General features: G+C 40.2%; 1 protein-coding gene across 36 annotated transcripts in view; it reads right to left on the bottom strand.

Moving 5' to 3' along the window:
- Positions 1-23,713, bottom strand: part of ADGRL2 (adhesion G protein-coupled receptor L2) — a 218,191-nt gene that overhangs the window by 73,911 nt on the left and 120,567 nt on the right. For all 36 annotated transcript variants that reach the window (XM_056532585.1, XM_056532604.1, XM_056532579.1 and 33 more), the window contains one exon: positions 7,474-7,583. In XM_056532585.1, the coding sequence (XP_056388560.1) occupies positions 7,474-7,583 (110 nt within the window). The remainder of the gene's footprint in view (positions 1-7,473; positions 7,584-23,713) is intronic.

Here is a 23,713-nt window from a genome sequence, read left to right on the forward strand (position 1 = left end):
ATGGCAACGCTTTTCAGAGTGGGATCCGCAGGAACATTTAACACGTGCAATGTTTCTGTGGGCGCCGGAATCAGGGATTTTGTTTCTGCTGATAAAATTCCGCCATGTGCACAGTGCAGCAGAATTCCACTGAAATCAATTGGGCTGTAGAGGAATTTCCGAGCATAATATTCCCACAGAATTCCGGAAATTTTGCCTTGTGAACATGGCCTAAATGGAAGGAAATTTGTGGTAAAAATAAACCGAACCAACCTGTGAAGGATAGGCCACATTGTGCCAAAATGCTGAAAAATATGTTGCATGTGTGGCAAAATTAGGGTCTCATACGCTGAGAATAAATATAATATGCACACACATATAAAATGAAAAAGAGGAGCAGCACACCGGAGTAATCAAGCACAGGTGGTGGGTGCAAGCAGTCGCAGGGGCCCCGTCCTGGGTCCAACGGAGTAGGTACAAGAAGGCTGACTGCAGGGGACGATATTTAACCCTTACAGATATCCTTGTTTAACAAAAAATTTCATATATATATATATATATATATATATATATATATATATATATATATATGAAGGTTGACTGCAGCACACCAGCGTATACAGTTGAAGATGTAGCTTTATTCCATAACTACAGGGACTATGTTTCTGTGGTCTAACACCACCATTGTCAAGACTTGACAATGATGGTGTGAGACAACAGAAACGTAGTCACTGTATTTATGGAATAAAGCTACATCTTCAACTGTATACGCTGGTTTGCTGCAGTCAACCTTTATATATATATATATATATATATATATATATATATATATATATATATATATATAATCTATCACAAAAGAAGACGTTCGGCACTCAGGAAATGGCAGGTAAAACTTATAAATGGCTTTATTCAAAACGCAATAGGCAGGACAGCATCTGACGCGTTTTGCAGGCTCTGGTGCTTAGTCGTAGATAGACGCACATTCAAAAGTACGTGTTAAAATACACAAGCGTTTGGTCACATGACCACATGAATCTTAATTAAAACAGTTAGTTACAAAACATGGAACTGGGAATCCTTGGTATATTTAGGGGAGAGTTCACACGTGGGCACATGTGTAGCGATAGTATTGGTTCCACACCAAACCATTTCTCTCCGCAACTTTATCTATGTTTATATATGCAGTTCAAAGCACCTACTTTGCACATGCATATATAAACATAGATAAAGTTGCGGAGAGAAATTGTGTGGAACCAATACTATGACCAAACTCATGTGTATTTTAACACGTACTTTTGAATGTGTGTCTATCTACGACTAAGCACCTGAGTGTGCGAAACGCGTCAGATCCTGTCCTGTCTATTGCGTTTTGACTAAAGCCATTTATAAGTTTTGCCTGCCATTTCCTGAGTGCCGGACGTCTTCTTTTGTGGTTTCTATTGAACCGGGAGGGGTATCGGTGTCCGTGGCACGAGGACGTGCAGTAGACTCAGGTATCTATAATTGTCCCCTCTATACAACTACAAGAACCAGAGTTTTGCTGTTGTACACTATCTGGCATTCAGCTAAAAAAAAAAAAAAAAAAAAGAGACATTTAGGAGAGGCATATGAGCTTCTCTCTGTTGGCTGTTAGCCAATCAGCATCTCAGGGGCATGTTCTCAGTGATTCTTATTGTCTGAAAGTAGGTTCTTAAATTGGTATTCCGGGCTAAAACATTTTATCCCCTATCCAAAGGATAGGGGATAAGATGTCTGATCGCAGGGGGCCTGCTGCTGAGACCCCCTGCGATCTCCCTGCAGCACGTGCATTCTTTGCGGGTTCTGAATTTCCAGTTTCGGAAACCTCCGTGTTTCCGAGTCATGACGTCACGCCGCTCCATTCATATCTATGGGAGGGGGCGTGACGGCCGCCACGCCCCCTCCCATAGACATGAATGGAGGGGGCGTGGCGTGACGTCACATCCCCAGTCCCGGAAACCCGGAGGTTTCCGAAACTGGAGATTCAGCACCCGCATAGAATGCGAGTGCTGCAGGGAGATCATGTGGGATCTCAGCAGCGGGCCCCCCGCGATCAGACATCTTATCCCCTATCCTTTGGATAGGTGATAAAATGTTTTTGCCCGGAATACCCCTTTAACGATTCTCTTCAAAAAGGTATTTTTCAGTTGAAAGGCAAGCACAGAATACACTCTTCCCTCCAAACACTAGGAGGAGTAGTATAGGAGAAGCTGTTAATTCAACCCTTTACAACCCTTTAAAAGACATGCATATATATATATATATATATATATATATATATATATATATATATATATATATATATATATAAAATTGTCAACACATAGTTATGCCCCTGCTAATGTGTAAAAAAAATTCTAACATCTATGCTAGATACCAGTTTCCATAGTTATGGGTCATCCGGCAGAAGAAGATTTATACTGTAGGTGGACATGCCTTTAATGAGTGCATTACTATAGGAACAATTATGATGTGGGTTAGGACTGTGAACGTACATACGTCATGTAATTAAATTAACACAAGGATGAAATCCACGCATAAGGAATCCTTTGTACAGCCACTAGGGAAAAAAACAACAACCTGATTGCTAAAATAAAATTAGACGTGAAAGTTATTAGAAACATTTAAAAAAAAAATGTTCAGAAGGCAATAGTACACTGCCCCTAGTGGCCATAATAAGAGTGCAGTCATATTTAGAATTAATCTAAGGAATAATCTGAATAAATCCAGACTATTATGTTATTTATCTATTCTTTTTTGGAATCAAAACACATTGGAGGCATCATTTGTGGGCTTAATCTGTTTTCGGCCTAGCCGTCAACTGGAAACTGGTGGCATCCCTTAGGTCCTGCCAAAAATGTTGTTATTACTGGCTCGAACCATGGTTGCAAACACTAAATCTACCTCTATTACTATGCTCTCTTACATTTCATAAGAAGCCAACCGCACTACTTTCTTCACCTTTGCCAGTGACTAGTACTTTCCATATACATCAATACAATAGATAAAGAATTCTTGAGATCACAATTGAATTGAAATCACGATTTTAACAGTAGATGTGACTCACAGCAGACATTTTAGTAGTAAAAAATTGCTGCTTTACTAGTTTTATCAACCACAGAGTAATTTTAGGTGGCATCCTTGTATATACAAGCAACAACATTACATTTGGTAAAACCCAATTCATTAGGAACCAGTTCCACACAAATCTGGAAATGCCACAAAAAAAAAAAAAAAAACAAGACTCAAAAACTATGCGTTTATATAGTTTAGGTCCTCAGGGGCGGTACATGGCACAAGGACTCAAATAACAGTCATTCCCCGCCCACTAAGGTGTGTACAAGGTATTACACAGTTCTTACGTTTGTTTCTTTAAAGGGGTTATCCAGGAAAAAACTTTTTTTATATATCAACTGGCTCCAGAAAGTTAAACAGATTTGTAAATTAATTCTATTAAAAAATCTTAATCCTTTCAGTACTTTTTAGCTGCTGAAGTTGAGTTGTTCTTCTCTGTCTAAGTGCTCTCTGATGACACCTGTCTCGGGAACTGTCCAAAGTAGAAGCAAATCCCCATAGTAAACCTATTCTACTCTGTGCAGTTCCTGAGACAAGCAGAGATGTCAGCAGAGAGCACTATGGTCAGACAGAAAAAAATTCCAGAAAGAAATACAACTTCCTCTGCTAGGAAATACTACTTCCTAGTATACAGCAGCTGATAAGTACTGTAAGGGTGAAGATTTTTAAATAAAAGTACTTTACAAATCTGTTTAACAAGTCAACTTCAACAGCTGATAATTATTGGAAGGATTAAGAATTTTTAATAGAAGTAAGTTACAAATCTTTTTAACTTTCTGGATTCTGGAGCCAGTTGATATATATATATATATATATATATATATATATATATATATATATATATGTATATAATTTGTTCCTGGAATACCCCTTTAAGTGGCATCTTAGTAGTGTCAATTTCCAGTAAACGGTTAGGTTACAAACTAATTTGCCCCCCCAGAGAGGACCTTAGCTACCTCCAATATGTTTAAGCACTATAAGCTTAGCGTTATTTGAAGCTTGCTTTGTATACTTCATTCCAGTTTATTTTCACATATAACACTGCTTGACTGAGCATTTTATTACTGGACAGAACATTTCCTTAAAGCAACTTAAATTAGTTTCCTGTGATGGGAAAAAACATGAAATGTAATCATAGGCTACACGTATACAGAGGCTAAATTAACAGGATGCAGGCTGGATATCTTCAAACATTTTCAAATACTGGCTAAAAGGAAATAAGATGACATGTCTACGTGATGGAGAATAAATAGGGTCTTACAGCTTAAGATGGTAAAATAGGACAAGTGACGGTAAGGAAATAATGCAGGTTTTCAGGGCAGATCGTGAGGTTCAATTGTACATCCTCTGACATGGGCAGAAAACTCTAAGATTCAATTGACTGAGCTCTGTAACAAATCTTCCCAAACTGATGTGAGAAAGTGTTTTAGGGAGTATGCTGAGGAGGTTCTCCGTTATTGAGATTATATAAAGACTGCTTGACACTTCTCTGTCTTAAGTTTGGTGGCAATTCTATTATGAGCTAAAGTCAGACTGTTTGTGACTGAATGAAAAAACTGTTGTTAGGCACAGTGTCCATAGCATCCAACCAGTCTTCCATATTATGAGTATGTGCTTTGTAGTCCATGATATTCATGAGGTCTTACTCGGCAACCCCCTACTATACATATACTGTGTATAAGTAGTCAGCTGTCAATCAGCGGTTAGGGTAATGGGAAGAGAGAGGAGCATGGCCCTAAGAGGAATGACTGCATTAAAGGGGTACTCCGCTGCTCAGCATTTGGAACAAAATGTTCCAAACACTTAGAGCCTGCGCCGGGAGCTCGTGATGTCATAGCCCCCTCATGGCGTCATGCCCACCCCCTCAATGTAAGTCTATGGGAGGGGGCGTGACGGCTGTCACGCCCCCTCCCATGGACTTACATTGAGGGGGTGGGGCGTGGCGTCATGAGGGGGCGGGGCTATGCCATCACGAGCTCCCGGCGCCAGCTGTAAGCGTTCGGCACATTTTGTTCCAAACGCTGAGCAGCGGAGTACTCCTTTAAACTATGTAAGCGTACATTGTTGTGATCAGCTCCTAAGTCATTAGATACTGAATCTACTGTAACACCCCGTTCACACTACAGAAAATTTGGCATGGAATTTCCACAAAGAAATTCCAAGCGGATTCCACCTTGTAGCTGCCTAGTTCACACGACAGAAGTCTGGTAGCCCAACAATCGATGAGCAAATGGATTCCTCCAGATAACTGGACATGTTAAATTTTCTGGCTAAATCCAGCAGACAAGTGCTGTCATTGGAATGGTGCTTATGTCCGCTGCATATTGCCGTAGACATCAAGCGCTGATTCCGGAAATCACTGATTACTGAGGAAGTTCCTCACTGTGTCCTTAAAGGGGTACTGCGGTGCTTACACACCTTATCCCCTATCCAAAGGATAGGGGATAAGATGCCTGATCGCGGGAGTCCCGCCACTGGCGACCCCCGGGATCTTGCACGCGGCACCCCGTTTGTAATCAGTCCCCGGAGCGTGTTCGCTCCAGGTCTGATTACGGGCGACCACCGGGCCAGCGGCGTGTGACTTCACGCCTCCGCCCCCGTGTGACGTCACGCTCCACCCCTCAATGCAAGCCTACGGGAGGGGGCGTGACCGCTATCACGCCCCTTCCCGTAGGCTTGCATTGAGGGGCGGAGCGTGACGTCACACGAGGGAGGAGGCATGCTCCCGGGGGGCCCCAGCGGCGGGACTCCCGCGATCAGGCATCTTATCCCCTATCCTTTGGATCGGGGATAAGATGTGTAAGTACAGGAGTACCCCTTTAATGTGGCCGAAACCACACCTGATGGTTTAGGTGTCTGGAAGACATAAAGACAGTCCTAGGAGACTTAACTGTTTTTCTGGCAACCAGGACACTTTGAAAGGGGCACTAACTCATGCAGACTAAAGCAATCATCAGCCAAGCCATCAGGTTTGGCCACATTAGCCCAAAACTAGCCGTTTGTTTTTTTGAAGTCAAGACTTATTTTCGGGACAGAAAAAATTAAGACTTCTAATGACAGACATGTCGGTAGAACCCGATGAAGTCAAATATAAGTCAATAGGTCACCATGGTGTCTAATACTGTGCAATGTTTTTCATTTGTAATGACAACCACAAGCAGATGTTAACAGAGTATTATTTGGGTAAATGAAGAGACAGGTGAGGGTGTCCATAGACGTACCCAATTTTTGTGAGTGAGCAAATATTGAATGCAAAGTGCGGTGGATTATGTTGGGCATAGATATAAAAAACAAAGTAAATGAGAAGAAAATTAAGGGTGGGGGGGGATGTCTATTTTTGGGCAAAGTAGCACTCCCCCACGTCCTACTCACCCTCCCATCCGTTGCGTCCAAGGTAGATTGCTTCTAAGAAAGGTAATTTTATTATTTTTAGTCATGGGTTCTTTCATTTTTTTTATTTTATTTTATTTTTTTACTTTGGAAAAAACTATAAAACATATAAAAGAAAACAAACTAAATTTTTTGATTTGGGCAGACTCCTGGTTCTATAAATGATACAGATTGACATTTCTATCAGAATATTTGGGCTTCTAGTTTTTTTTTTATAATTATTATGAGTTACAGATCCTAACCAGGGTGCCAGAGATTTGAAGGAAATATGTCCTCTCTCTAGTGACCGCACTTATAATTTTCTTCGACTACTAAATAAAATCCAGTGCAACCTATTTTTATTACTATCTTCTTGAAAGAAGCTTAAAAAAAACAAAAAAAAAAAAAACAGAATAAATCTAGGGCCGTATAAAACTTTTATTGGACATTTTTGTAAGTTCTGAGATAATTCAACATTCTGTCTCCCTTTCGGGCTTGCCATGCGAAAACAAGGCGCAGAAGAACACATCTTTCCCGTCATGCCTGGCAAACCACACATGCCACTTCGATTTATAGTTTGCTGACAGTGATTCTCCTCCTAAAACAAATATAATGGAGGGATTTGTCTCAGCGAAAGCTAATAAAATGCACAAAAGGAACTGCGGCAGCAGGTAACCGCGCGAGCAACTAGTGATTGAAATCAAAGTCAATACTTTCTTTAGGAAAGTGTGAGCCAAATCAATTTGTCAGGCCCCAGCATTGGGCAGATATACACATTCTGTCTGGCACCCAGAACTGCTAAATCTGGTTTATTTTCTAGAAAAACACTAGTCCTGAAAGCAAACACTTAAGGCTGCAGGAGGAGATTTGGCCAGACTATCAGCATGGCTCTCTTCCACAGGGCCGGTCTCGCCTGTACTGCATGCAGATCGGTTCTGAATGTCTGAAGCATATGCACTGCTAGCATTTGGGGGGGAAACAACAGTTTAGTGTTTACAGAGCAAAAAGGGGACAATCGGGTTTACTTACTGTATGGTACACATTCATACTGGACTTCCAAGTACTTGTAGGTCCCCGGACACGGGTCAGGGAACACGTCTGATCCTGTGATCACCACACACTGCGTCCTATTGTTACACCTGTAATTAGAAAATAAACCAGGTCATTAATCAGGCGTAAAACAAACCAAAGGCTCAAAACAGAACCGCGGGTGCCATGCAACCAGAAGGCAGTGACCGCTACGGATACAATGAGAGTAAAGGCACAGGCCAAAAACAGCAGTAATTTAAGGTGTCCATGACCACTTGTGATCTGTACACACATAAACAAGTAGGATAATAAAAGGCAAAAAAATTTTAATATAATATTATATATATATATATATATATATATATATATATATATATATATATATATATACACACACAAATATATACATATGTAATTATAATAATGCTATAAAAATCAAAATAGTATAATTATTACCAATATATTCACACACACACACACACATAATAATGTTATAAAAGTTCAAATAATAATAATATTATTATTACTAATATATATATATATATATATAATATTTATTATTAATGTAGATTCTACTATTATACCCATTGTAGAACGTAGAGATATGAACAAGATTAACATATGCAGAATAGGATATGGACAGCCTCAACTTTTTTTTTGAAAAAAAGCCCCCTCCCATAGACTTGCATTGAGGGGGTGGGCAGTGACGTCACATGGGGGCGGAGTCGTGACGTCACGATACTCCGTCCCCGTCACACTGTACACTAGGAGCCTCCAGCGCTGCGGAGAGCTCGCAAAGGTGGGTGCTGAATGACAGACTGTGGGGATCAGACATTGTATCCCCTATCCTTTGGATAGGAGATAAGATGTATTAGGGCCGGAGTACCCCTTTAATGGTGTACTCCAGAGGGGAAATTATTTTTCAAATGAACCAGTGACAGAAAGTTATACAGATTTGTAAATTACTTCTATATAAACATCTTCATCCTTCCAGTACTTATCAGCTGCTGTATGCTCCAGAGGAAGTTGTGTAGTTTTTTCCAGTCTGACCCTAGTCTGACTCCTGTGCAGAACAAGAGCAAATCCCCATAACAAACCTCTCCTGCTTTGGAGTTTTTGGACATTATGGGCTATAAATAGGGCCCTGAATGCAATGATGGTTCTTAGAAAGAGCAATTGATCACTGACAGCTTTGGAAACTTGATCACACTACTAAGATGAAGCACTAGGATTGTGTTTCCCCAACCAGTGTGCCTCCAGCTGTTGCAAAAGTAACTCCCAACATGCCTGGACAGCCGACGGGAGTTGTAGTTTTGCCACAGCTGGAGGTACTCTGGTTGGGAAACACTGCACTAGGGGTTGCTGAGGGAAAAGTCGTAGGATACCACCAGTATTATAAATAGCACATTTGTCTATGGCACAAAATCTGCGTTGGGCCCCAGAAGCTTCAAGTTACGCCGCTGTCCCTACTATAAATCACCCGTGTGGCTTAGGCCTTGGCTTGTCATTTATCAGCGGGTCAAACCATTGTATTCTTCATCCCAAGCAGCCACGTTCCCTCCCAACCCTCATCTACCTCCAAGAAATCATCCCGGTAGCCGGGTCATTACAGACGCTGCCATGATGAAAGAAATTGTGTTTCCTGCACGTGTACAGTCAGAACCAAGGAGCCTCCTCTTTCTGCGCTCACTGCAATTACTGTGAAAACACGTTACTTAAAAATGCCGTCAATGTTCCATTTTTTTTGCAAACAAAACTATATATAAAATATTAATAAGCGCATAAATCTGCTTTTCATCTGGAGCCGAACGCTGTTCAATATAACGTTGTCACAGCAATGTCACGGAGCTCAATGTATTTGCCGAGACTTACAATACTATTACTTTGTCGCTTTCAGGAGTGAAAAAAAGAAAAAAATAATAATCTGATTCATTAATGATTTAATATACAGGGATATCATAAGAAACGCTTTAGAAGGCTGAATTAAAAAGGACGCTTAACAAACAGAAGAATTACAGTATCACCGGCTTACAGAGTGAATGAGCAAACGCCTAGAAAAAATATATATGAAATTAATTCATGCCTTTTAATAGGCGTTGCTTATTGGATAATAAACAATTAATTAAAACACACACACATACATATATATATATATATATATATATATATATATATATATATATATATTACATACACTAGTTACAATGGAGAAAGGGTGAAAAAAATGGGCACCATACATGTAAGGTGGGCAGAGGACTAAATATAGTCAATAAAAAATTAAGCACCCCATTGAGTAGCTACATGATTTAAAAGAAAAAAAATATATATATTTATTATATATAGTCTGAGTTGTAACAATAATAATTATAATTAATTATAATAATTATTATGTATTAATATGAAGAATTTTCCTGGGCAAATTACTTATAAAGTGTACCCGTCAGATCCAACAAAAAAAACATATATTTTTTTAAATCTATCACTCAGTACCTAATCCTGACCATGTACATCAAATTTTTATATCTCTAGCACCTTTTTTTTTTATTACACTTTTAATTTAGATCACTAGTCTGAATTCCTCTCAAAGGGAAGGGGGCGTGGCCTCACTGTGCAGGTCTCCGCCCCCTCCTTCAGTATGCTGTCTGCTCATATCTCCCCTAGCATTAGCAAAACTACAACTCCCAGCTTGTCCTCACTGACAGTAGCGGGACACAAGATGACAGTGGGAGGATTTTTCCTCTAGCTGTGAGCCCTGCGCTCACAGCTGTCAATCAAGGAAGTGTGTCCATGACATAGGTGATAACGCATGGACACAGCCGGACTAGTATGTGTCCAAGCAGGCAGGGGGGCAGTTGTTTGACTGGCTTTTTCAGTATTAAATACTATTTGTTTAGCATGCTTTACAACATATCAAAAGTTTTTGTATCTGACAGTGCCCATTTAAAGGAAAACTGTCAGCCTGTTCACCGACACTAAACCCGGTACACTGTGTTATAGTTTGGGTGAACAGGAGTCCAACGAGAGGTCACTTAAAAGACCTCACTCAATTTACATATTCATCCTAGTGAAGTGGAGTCACAGACAATAAATATGCAAATTGAGGAGGTGGAGCTCTGTCCCCTGTGCACGATTCACTGGATTTAGCAGAGTTTAGTTCACCTGTTGGGTGAACAGGCTGACAGTTTTCCATTAAAATCCAACTTCTCTTTACTGCAGAAACATAAACTTTAAGGCTAGGTTTACACTACGGAATTTCCGCCTGCAATTTCGCTTTGAAATTACAGGTAGAAATTCCGCTTGCTAAAATGTATAGTATAGTGAACGTTTCCGTTCACAAATTCACACTTCGGAATTTGTGAAGCGAAATTTGTGAACGGAAAATCTGCTTGAAAATTTTCGCCTGAAGAATGAACAACGCGAAATAATCGTGGAACACATTGCAGTCTATTGATTCCGAGAGATGGCCGCACTCGGAATAACTGGGCGGACATTTTCTGCCCGGAGTTTCCGCAGTGTGAACCTAGCCTAAAAGCAAGGCATCTTGCCACACACCGACGTGTTTCTAGCACACCTCATGTCCTTATTCATCGTCTCAATACAAGTGTACATATAAGGGTATTTTAAACCAATCCGTGAGTTGAACTAGTTAACTTGAGCACCACCAAAGACTACACACGTTTGAGGAAAGTAAGTCAAATCCTCCAATGTTAGTGGGGGTCATCTTGACCATTACATGTGGATGAACATTTATTACTACTCCATTAGTTTATGGTCCACACATGCTACTAGACCAGTGTTTCCCAACCAGCGTGCCTCCAGCTATGCAAAACTACAATTCCCAGAATGCCCAGACAGCCGACGCTAGGAGTTGTAGTTTTGCAACAGCTGGAGGGTCACGGCTTTAAAGAGTCTTGAAACATGATTAGGAATTATCAGCCACAGAATAGAGTAGAAGAATAGAAGCCACAATGGTATAGTCAGAGTCTAAAATGACTTTTTTTTTTTATAAATAAAACTATAAAAACAACAAAACATTTCTGAAATATAACTTATCCTGGACCATAGGTGATAGAAACAGTGCATGTTAAGAATAGAAGTCATGATGTCCAGTCAAACTCTAAAATGTTTTTATTTAAAATAAATAAATACAATTTTCTATTTTATTTAAAAAAATACAAAAATGTATTAATTTAATTTTCTAAGCATGATTTATCCTGGACCATAGTTGATAGAAAGAGTGCATGTTAGACCCTAAAGTACCTTTTATTTATCTAAATATAAAACTCAATGGCCCTCATCTACTATTGCAAACCCGACATGTTTTGTCGCGTTGTCCGCCAGGTTCTGGCGCACGGGGCAGAAATTTTTTCTGCGCCAGAATAGAAAAAAATACCTAATAGATCTCCATTTTACCAAGAAAACCCCAAAATGGGGTGTTACCATTGGGGGGAGGAGTGTGGTCACCAAAAAGGGGCTGACATTTTCACAAAAACCCAACATATTTAGTAAGGTTTCCATAGAAAATTAGGTGGATTTGAGCTGAGGAAAACCCGTGGAAAATAAATTGTAGGGAATTAAAACCCACAAAGAAACCTACACAACACTCTTAGTAAATCTGGGCCAATGTGTGTATGTGTTGTGTGTGTGTGTGTGTGTGCATGTATGTGTGTGTGTGTGTTCCAGCATCACTTCCAAACGGCTAAAGATATTAACATGAAACTTGGCCACATGTTACTTATATGTCAACAACAAACATAGGATAGGTAAACTAACCCTTATCCACCCCCATTTGCCAGGGTCGGGGTTTTTGTTTAAAGTCCCATACAAGTCTATGGGAAATATATGTTACTGCATAACTTCCAAACGGCTGGAGATATTTCAATAATACTTGGTCACTTGTTACTTATATGTCAACTAAATATATATGACATATTTAACCCTAACCTACCCTCATTTGCAAGGGTCAGAGATCTTGTTTAAAAGTCCCATGCAAGTATATGGGACCTCCAGTACCTTACTCCACAAGCTCCGCATCTCCTCGTGAATGGGTCAGTCAGACTTGCATGCCATACCCCATGTTGCAGAGCCAAACCAACAGTCTAAGTCCCTCCCCTTTAATTTTCTACCCTTTTTGTGTATCGGTCTGGCTTTCAAATCACGCCCACTCCCACAAAGCCACACTGCCTTCTATTTTCAGCTTACACTATCTTCATCACAACTCAGCCCCACGCGAGGACGGGACGCGAGGACGGGATGCAAAGGCGGGGGTCAGGATATGAGGACAGGATAGGAGGAAAAAAGCTTCCTCCTTTGTTGCTTTTCCTCCCCCACAAGGATTAGGTAAGAAAAACCGGGCAGCGCCGGGTACTCAGCTAGTAAAAAATCTAAAACAAAATAAAATACATAACATTTTTTAAAATATAAGTTACGCTGGACCATAGCTGATAAAGTGCATATATAAACGTAAACACATAAGAAAAAATCTCTTTATACTGAGTCGTTCTTTACAATTTTATTTTATTATTTTTTTTGATTATTTGCCAGATTACCAAGAATATAAGAATTTACACTTTATTATTTTTTTGAAATAATGATTAAAAAAAAATAATTAACTGTGAGAGAAAAAAAAAAAAAACCTGGACCATGCTTTGTTGTTTCGGAGAGATGTTCACCACTTAACTTATTATTCATGGTAGATTCATTGTTCTATTAAGTGCAATAACAACGTAAATCTTTAGTAATAATAACAATACAGCAATATTCTGACGGCAGCCGAGGTTGCACAAGGCGAAACAAAAATTATATGAAGACTTTATTCTCCCTTGTTTGTTATTACGTGTTACCAAGCGTGGAATGATGGAGGAGAGATTCCGTGTGCAATCTATTGTGCAAAGTGTTTTAATCAATATTCTTGTTCTACTGATTAAGCCGGGGACTTCTGTTTTGGCAAGATAACGTTCGTTTCTCTTGTCATGCTCCAAAAACTATTGGGAATCTTCAGCCGATCATTAGATATGCTACAATAAAAGCAAAAGTGCGCTCTCCTTCTTCCTTAAATTACTTCGCCGCCGTGCTATCGTTCTTCATCTGTGCCAATACTGGACCATTATTAGAGGTCCCCTGAAAGCGCCACTACCGCTCTGTCTCTAGGCCATTGGATGCCATTTTCAATCGAGGTTTCAGCATGAAAATATGAATTAAGAAAATTTCATTACCTCCTGCCAGGGGCCATTATTCGGTGCTATTCTCAGAGATTAAAAATGCAGAGTGGAAATGAAAGGCGCGTGGCATCAGGGTAAACCAAAAGAAAAAATTTGGGACAGTCATTAAGGACTACGCTTACCTGAGATAATTAAGACGTGGTAATGTTATACAGAACCATATAGATTGTATCGTAACAAGGGGGGAGAAAAAAAACGTAGAGGCATAGTTTGAAGGAAGGGCAGTCAGAACAGATTTATAATCAAGTCTATGAACTGGCTCCGGGCTCATATCATCTCTATAGAAAATAAATTCAACTAGTCACAGAGAATGTCTAATGCTTTGAGGTCGGGGTATACAAACAGCTAAGTGAGTTGAGACTTTTTTGGATTACATAGAGGACTAACATCATTGTGACCTACTGACTAGTGTTTGTGGATCATCAATTGTCGGAGTAGTAACATATGTACAACATAAAACGGTTGGAATAGTAAGTGTGGACAATCAATTGAGCCTATAGTAATGAGGATCATCAATTGACATAAAAGTTATGTGGACTATCAATTGACATACTGGTAAGGTGGACTTATAGTAACAGTGGCATAGGTGTGGACCAGCCATTTACGAAGTAGTAACAATTAAAGGGGTTCGCGGCCCCCTCGTGACGTCACGCCCGCCCCCTCAACGAAAGTCTATGGGAAGGGGGCACGACCGCTGTCACGCCCCCTTCCCATAGACTTTGGTAGAGGGGGCGGGCGTGACGTCACGCCCGGCGGCCGCGAACACGGAAGCCCGCACACAGCTTTCGGAGTAATGAACTTCCGGACGCTGCGTGCGGAGCTCAGAAAGGCAGGGCAGCGCACAACCCCTTTAAGGATTATCAATTGTCTGCTACAGTGTTTCCCAACCAAGGTGTCTCCAACTGTTGCAAAACTACAAATTGCCAACATGCCCGGACAGCCTTTGGCTGTCTGGGCATGCTGGGAATTGTAGTTTTGCAACAGCTAGAGGCAGCCTGTTTGGGAAACACTAGCAAGTATCGATCATAAACTGGTGGAGTAGTAACAAATGTAGACCATCAATTGTTGGTCTATTAGCAAATGCTGACCATAAGCACATGGATTAAGTCAGGCATCCGGCATCGTTTTCCTACTTTCCCATCAGGGAAATTGAATGGGACAGTTCACAATAATTCAGCGTCTCAATATGACGCCGCATGGTTGGGCACACAGGAGGGCATTGGACAGGGTAACGCAGCTTGCTGCACTCCCCTGTCCGGCACCCAGAAACAATGGATTCTGAATGCTGTACAACTGATGACGACTGATGCACGTTATCAGTCATCAATTGCGTTAAGATCTAGGCTGAGTTCACCTATGCCGGACATATGTGAACCCAGCCTAACAAGTGTAGACCATCAATTGTTGGAGTAGTAAGTGTGGACCATCCACTGATGGAGTAGTAACAAATTGAATCAATCCACTGATGGAGTAGTAAGTGTGGACCATCAATAGTTGGAGCAGTAAAAAGTCTAGACCGTCACTTGATGGCGTAATACCAAAGTGGACTATCAATCATCTGAGTAATAACAAATGTGGACCATCAAAAGTCGTATTAACAAACGTATTAACAAACGTGGACCATCACTTGATGGAGTAGTAACAAATGTGGACCATCAATTGTCTGAGTAATAACAAATAAGGACCATCAATTATCAGAGTAGTAACAACATGGATAATCACCTGAGTAGTAACTAATGTAGACCTTAATTTGTCAGTGTAGAAACAAACATGAACCATAATTTGTTGGTCTATTAGCAAGCGTGGACCATCACTTGATGGAGCAGATGAAGTGTGGACAATGTTAGTGTAGTTGAAGGTTTAGAAGTTCAATTTACAAAATAGCAAGTATGGACCATCGGGTGCCAAAGGAGCAATAAATGTAGACCATCAGGTGTAAAGAAAGCAATAACTGCATGCCAAGAGGTGTCAGAATAGCAATGCCCATGAATGTAAGCTGTTGGAGTAGAAAAAAGTTTTATGCTATGTGGAATAGGACTTGTGGGAATATGTTGCATTTGACCAACAAAATTTTTAGCCTTTTGGACATGGAAATAGAAGGGATTTTAGATGGAGACATGAAAGGGCTAGAATAGTGGAATTTTGACAGGAATAAAAAACTTCATTGGTTAAATTGGACAGAGAATATAGGAGAATATAATTGGTAAGAAAAAAAACAAAAAAACAATGATGGATACAAAATGGTTGGGGATGGTGGTACTAGTTCAGGAATAATACGGGCAGCCTCGTTCTCTATAACTTCGCCATTGTAGAAAATGAAATGCCCAGGAAACTTGGTGAAATGAAGTAAGAACGTGAAGCTCCATTAAAGTGATTGAAAACTAATGAATTCTCCATGAAAAAACCTCGAGTGCAAAGTAACCATGAAATTAAGAAACTAAATGTAGTGTAATTAATATAAAATGTTCGCGTATCCCGAGAGAATTATTTTATTTGTCACCGAAGTGTTATTAAACACCAGCACCCTTTTAATTTTCACCAATAGTATCTTCATCCACGCTGGTTTCTGGTTTTAGTAAGAACTAGTTCTGTGGCTACAAACTGTGTGCCTTAAAAAAAAAGTTTGGAACCAAGCACAAACAGGGAGATTGTTTTTTTTTTTTTTTAAATACAATTAAATTTGTCAAAAAAAAAAAAAAAAAGGTGTCATGCTAATTCAAACAGCATACTGTATTTACTGAGGTATTAGCCCTGTTGAACTTCTAGTCCAATTTTCTCGCAGCATGCTCTAGAGCAGGAGGAGCCGAGTAGATTGAAATATCTTTTTGTTGGGAAAGATTCAGTCTAACTTGCAAATTACTGGATAAAATCTCAGCAATTTCAGGTTTAGGAGTCCAGGGGGTTGTCCTACTGAGTAAGACCGCCCCCTGGACCCAAAGCATGAATAAATGCGAAAATTCATTCAATAATTTGCAAGTTATGATGAATCTTTTCTAAGAAAACTATATATCAATGTGCTTAGCTTATTCAGCTCCATACCATGATGGCGACCAAACTGGACAGTAATTTTTTTTATATCAACTGGTGCCAGAAAGTTAAACAGATTTGTGAATTACTTCTATAAAAAAAAAACGTAATCCTTCCTGTACTTATTAGCTGCTAAATACCACAGTGTAAATTATTTTCCATTTGAAACAGAGCTGTCTGCTGACATCATGAGCACAGTGCTCTCTGCTGACATCTCTGTCCATTTTAAGAACTGTCCAGAGTAGGAGAAAATCTCGATAGCAAACATATGCTGCTCTGGACAGTTCCTAAAATGGATAGAGATGTCAGCAGAGAGCACTGTGCTCATGATGTCAGCAGAGAGCTCTGTGTTCCAAAAAGGAAAGAATTTCCGCTGTAGTATTCAGCAGCTAATAAGTACAGGAAGGATTAAGATTTTTTAATAGAAGTAATTTACAAATCTGTTTAACTTTCTGGCACCAGTTGACTTAAAAACAAAAAAAAACAAAAAGGTTTTCACCGGAGTGCCCCTTTAAATCTCCCACTCAACAAGATTCGGTCTAACCATACCGTTTTTGCTTATTCATTTTGCTACAAAACAGATGATCCCTATGAATATTCATGGGGTCTGTTTAATATTCATATCTAATATTCCTACTAAACTAACACTAATGAATATAGGTTCATCCTAAAACATGGCTGCCTCCACGCTGACCTGCTTTATATGTCCTATTACTTATTTAATGCATTATTTGCTTGTTTCCCTTCATAATCACCACTTAGGGAAATCACTCACCCAGGTTCTTCTCGCCTATCGCTGTGTCTAAAATCTGCAAACACATTGACATTTACAGCCCGGCAAATTGGAACTCGCAATGGGCATCCCCAGTTAGTTTAAATTAGTAAAAAATAAAATAATAAACTTGATACCAGATAGATAGAGCGTAATAAGACATAACCTTGCAGGACCTTCGAAAGAAAATCTCTGACTTTCCCCGCAATAACCCCGGCTAATTATCTGCAGAGTTAGATGCCTTCCGTGGCAGGTAATTTTTCTTGGAACCGGAGATTTTGGGCTTTTCAATATTTAATTAGACTTGTTATGATACGAAAATTCTTGCACATACAACGCTCGTCAATTTCCAGAACGTTCCTCCTAATTACGTTCACATTTAGATTGGTCATCTTAAAAAAAAAAAAAATAATAATTATTTACTCCTTAAAAGAACACTCCGAGGGGAAAAAAAATATCATTCACCTTTATGGCTTCAGAGCTCCACAAATTGCTTTTCTGGCCCGTTAATTACCCACTTAGAGAATTACAGAAATGCAAAGGAACCTGCATTAAGGACACATCTTATTGAGTAAAATAAATAAAAACGTATACATAAAATGGTTTAAAAGAAAGCCATCCAAGAGTGCTTTTTTCTATTTTTTTTTCTTTAATCAAAACAATCCAGATCGAGCGCTGTTCATTCCAGAGGGTTAAAGTGGTGACTCATTTGTATTAATCTACAAACCACCAGAGAGGTGGAAAGCAGAAGAAGAATTAATGAGTAGGTCCGGGCTTAACTAGTGTCATAATTCCGGAATGCTAAGGATTTTTAACGTTAAAGGGGTACGCCGGTGCTTAGATATCTTATCCCCTATCCAAAGGATAGGGGATAAGATGCCTGATCGCGGGGGTCTCGCCGCTGGGGACCCCCGTGATCTTGCACGCAACACCCCGCTAAAATCAGTCCCCGGAGTCTGATTACTGTCGATCATGGGGCCGGAGCATTGTGATGTCATGGCTCCGCCCCCATGTGATGTCACGCCCCCTCCCGTAGGCTTGCATTGAGGGGGTGGAGTGTGACTTCACACGGGGCGGAGCAGTGACATCACAACGCTCCGGCCTCGTGATTGACAGTAATCAGACCCTGAGCGCACACCAAAGGATAGGGGATAAGATGTCTGATCGTGGGGGCCCGCTGCTGGGACCCCCCGCAATCTCTGTGCAGCCCCCACATTTAATGCCGGACTGCTGCTCCAGTCTCGGAAACCTCTCTGCTTCCGGGACTGGAGATGTGACGTCACGCCACACCCCCTCCATTCATGTCTATGGGAGGGGGCATGACTGAAGTCATGCCCCCTCCCATAGACATGAATGGAGGGGGTGTAGCGTGAAGTCATGTCACCAGACCTGGAAACACAGCAGAATGCGGGTGCTGCATAAAGATCGCAAGGGGGCCCAGCAGCATCCCTCCCCCACCCCGCAGACATCTTATGCCCTATCCAAAGGATAGGGGATAAGAAGTTCTTGGCCCGAATACCCGTTTAAAGAGGACCCGTCATCAGATGTTACCATATATAACGCAGCAACTGCAAAACATTCTATATAGTAAAATTTCCTTCCTCACTATGCGATGAAGACGTTCCCAATGGTAAAGATATGAAGTTTGAAAGGTGTCTCCCACCAGCCTTTACCCAACCCGTGGCTATCCATCTGCCTTCAGCTCTCAAGACATGATAGGAGCTGTAGTTTTGCAACAGCTGAAGAGCGACAGGTTGGGGAACAATGGTCTTCAAACTGTGGACGTCCAGATATTGCTGTCTAGATGTTGGGAAATGTTGAGGTCCACAATTAGGAGACCATTGGCCTATTTAAAAGTAAAAATTCTAAGTTGATTCACTTTTGACAAAATATTGTATAAGAGAATTCAATTTCAACACCAATACTATGTTGAATACAACATAGAAGTAAATTGTGTTAAAAAAAATGTAAATTTTAAAAATAAATAAATAAAAAAAAAGCTAAGAGAAAAGATCTAAAACTAGAAGACAATGCACAATATCCCTTCCAAGTCACCTTTGACACACAGGTCACTTTTAGTTCACACGCCACATTAGGACTCTCTGGAGATAATGGGGCCTGGATGACATGAGGATTAACCTAGACAGCGTCAATTCCATCCCCAGCAGAGCGTATCAATTATTTCAGTTGTTCTTATGACAAAATATTTTACAACTCAACCCCCTTCTCTAAGTCGCATCAAACGTCTCTTTCCTGCAGACAGTGACACCTGGTGTAACAAACTTGTTTATCTCCGCTAGACCCATGAAGGGAAAATTAAGAATTTACACAACCTGTCAAAACACCTGAAGATCTGCGAAATTCAACATGCGTAGAGAGCACAATTAGAGGGTAGGATGGCGAAGTGTAAACTACACAAGAGAGAAGACGAAAAACAATGATGTGTAGAAGTTCTACAATGCAACCTGCCAAACTTCTGCTAATCAATAAGCGAAAGGCGCCATAGAAATAAATCTGAAAAGCAAAACTTGCAAAACATTTGTGAATCCATTTTTTTTTATAGAGAAGAAGTTACAGCCATTCTACACATAACTCATATAATGAGAAAAACTAAACAAAAACAACAACAAAAAATACTCAACTAGACTTTATTTAACCACAAAAATTGAAGACTATTGCACCTTTGGTCTTACATGCTGCATTCTTTGGGGAAATTTTTGCTATTAAGAAGAAGGACTATCGGTATGAAATGTCACTTGCGAACCTAATCGTAAAATATACCTGGCATAAGGCTCACTCTCTTTAGATTAGCACCAATTGTAGGACATCCTAAGTGCATTTTCTGATTGGCCAGAAGAGTGACCCGCAATTTCTTCCAGCTCTGCTCAGTGACCGATAGGATTTACAGACTAGAAGTCAATCTTTCAGGAAAGAACTTCTCAGAAACATTCTAGAAAGACCACTTGTCCATAGCTAAGTGCAAGACAATTACTACTCATTCTTTCTTGGTGGTTTGACCATCGAACTACTCCTATCTAATATGTCTGGCCACCATTAGGCTTCACTCACTGCACTAAAGCCTCATATTCCCTCCACAACCATTGCCACTATTTATTCTTGTGGTACACTACAGGGCTATAGACTTCTACTTGTACATGTTACCAAGCTCACGAGCCCCATTTGCAAGTTTCTCATAGATACCCTAAACATAAAGAGAATGTCGTGATAATAAGTTGGGGAAGTACAGAAAAGGCGGGGGTTCTGTATCCCAAGCGCTACTGTTAAATGACACCGGTAAGCCAGAAGGTACACAGGATGCTTTTTATTCGTACATAAAAGGTACAACTGGACAACGCGTTTCGGCGTGCTCTCACGCCTTCCTCAAGTCCATAACATAAATTTTGTGGCGTCCTGTGTGGAGGTTCCGGTGTACTGCCGCCAGTATAGATTATCTGGCATGACTTTAATGGGTGGAATTTCTCTTTAATACAAGACACACGGAAAGTGATGCCTAAATAATGACGGCGCTCGCTGCGTGATGTCTCCTCCTTGACGTTCCCTTTGGTCAGAATGCTTTTAACGTATAATCATTGAAAGATAATCTTTAATTAAGTGGGCAAAAATATGCATTTTGTCATCCTAAAGCCCCAAATGTAATCAAACCGAAGCATTTTCTCATTTATTCAGAAAATTTTTTGGCAAGAGTTTTCATCCTCTCTCTTTCTCTCCCCCCTAAAACCTTCTCTTTCCTCTATTTGCCAAGGAGCTGAGGAAATTCCGCTGTCAAGAGGTAAACAAAATCCCGTCAGATACATTTCTATTTTAATCCTTTTATCAGGATGCTTAACACTGCAGGAATCTGGCGAGTTTACACAATTAGTGCCTCCATTCCTGAAACCCCCCAGTACGAAGCCGAGCGAGGAGGAAAATAGGATTCTATTCAGGAGAATGGTGGGGCAGTCAGCAGGGAGTGGCTGATATCTCAGCTGAATTGCTGAAGGTGTTCATGGTAACTCTTAAGAATTCCGCCAACATTTCATTACCCGAATGCTATCTTGTTTAATTTCCCCTCCATGAGGGATCCTGCGCGCTTTTACCTCCATCACTTACATTTCCCAGAAATGATAAATGCACAAAGAAAATGATGGCTTTCTTATCTCACCGTTTTAGCATGAGAATGAGCACAGAACATATTTTTGCAAATATAAAAGCGATGGGCGAATTTAGCCGGTGTTAAATGTTACCATCTTTTACAAAAAAAAAAAAAAAGTGTAAAGCCAGGTTGAGAATAGAAACATTACAAATCCCCTTCTAGTATTAAACCCAGATAACATCTCAGACATCGGTTATGGAAAGATTGCTTTTTAGCTGATATGCAAATACCTACAAAGGCAACAATACGGCAGCTGTGTGAGGCTTAGCGACAAAATCACAATGGCTGACAGACCAGAGGGCGACAAAAAGGGATTACACAAGTGGCCGCAACTTCTCCAGGGTAAGATGAAAAAGTTAAAAACAGGAATGAAACTTCCAATAAGAAAAATGGTCTAACAATTCTTAACCGCAAAGTGCGATGTACATACTCCAGATTGCTACATGTGTCAAATTCAAGTATGAATAGGGCCCATCGATCTTCATGGCAACTCTGACAGAAATAGAAACAGAAGGAGGACAAATGTTGCCATCAGACTCTTTCCACAGGCTTTAGGTCTGTAACCTAAAGAGTACAGCTTAGCATAGTACTAGTATATGAAATGGGTTAACCAGTGCTTAAAAAAAAAAAAATATATATATATATATATATATATATATATATATATATATATTATGATGCTTGGGTTGAGTTAAAACAGAAAAACAAAAAAACCTACTTGCCTAAGCCCGGGCCTCCACGGCTCCCATTCAACTCCATCTTTTCCAACAATCATCTTTCTTCTTCCTGCTTTCATGGAACAGCCTGCCTGTTCAGCCAATCATTGGCCCCACTGTTGTCCCATCTTGTCCAGTGATTGGCTGAGGCAGTAGGTCCTGAAAAATTCCTTCTCTCAAAACAGGAAGAATGAAAAGGAACAGGATGGAGATGAACAGGAGCTGCAGGGGACCAGGGTAGGTAAGTACAATATTTTTCTTAAAACACTGGATAACCCCTTTTAAGGTTTTCACAAAATCACAAATTTTTTTTTCTCCTTCAAATTAGATGTTCCGAAGACCAGTTTCCCAAATAAAAAAAAATACCCTGAACCTGGGTGCTTTTATTCTTTTCAAAGGTTTTTATTAAAGTTTTGAACAAATAGGATATATGCATAGAGTCACAAAAAGAAAACAATAGAGAGGCGTCGTCAAAAGCAACAGGTAAGCTAACGAGTCCATTCGGTAGAGAACAAAGTCCTAACAGCGTAGGAACAGCCAGCCTGGGAGGTTTTATTAAAGAACCCTTCAGGTGCCCATACACTGTTTAGAGCAGTCAGCCAAATGTCTCTGTCTTCTTAGCAGAGAGAAGGATAAGCTGCTGCCAGACCCCTATGGTGGCAGCTTATCTGACTAAGAACAAAAGGGTCAGACAGTTGAAATACAACATGGCCGATACTTCTCTCCCCCGACATTATCTGTTGGAGAGGCCCCAAACATATTAGTAAGGCCACTGCCCCCCCTGATGCCTTTTTATAAATGTGTATAGGCCTTTAGATCTTTGTAGTACCTGGGTTTACACTTTGCTTTTTGTCAGTACTTGGCCCTCATTTTGGTCCAGTAATCCTACTTAAAACAGGAATGGGATTGAAAATAAATTCAGTGTTTTTAGACTCATTTGTGCTTTTTGCTAAAAATATCGAGCTCTAAATTGAGGACCAAATACTGACCAAAATACTTTATATGAACCAAACTTAGAATGGAAGGGGGTTGTAGTCCCAATACAAATGCCCCAATGTGGCCATATTACAAACCAGCCATAATGTCTCTACTGACCAGGAGCTCATAGGGGTCAATGTCCTGGAAGAAACAAAAAAAAAAAAAAAGAACCTGGAACATAGAAGGGTCAAGAAAAGATTTGACTGTATACATGTATATTTTATTTTTTTAAATCATTTTCACGCGTAATGACTCACCAGGTTCACAGGTGTAACACCTCTGCCAGTAACTAAGTATATATAAAAGTATACAATTCGACCCAGACCCATAAATTTACACAATGTCTGTCGAATAATCCGCACATAAAAATGAC

Source organism: Hyla sarda, chromosome 7 (genome assembly GCF_029499605.1).
Source record: "Hyla sarda isolate aHylSar1 chromosome 7, aHylSar1.hap1, whole genome shotgun sequence".
NCBI classification, from domain to species: Eukaryota; Metazoa; Chordata; class Amphibia; order Anura; family Hylidae; genus Hyla; species Hyla sarda.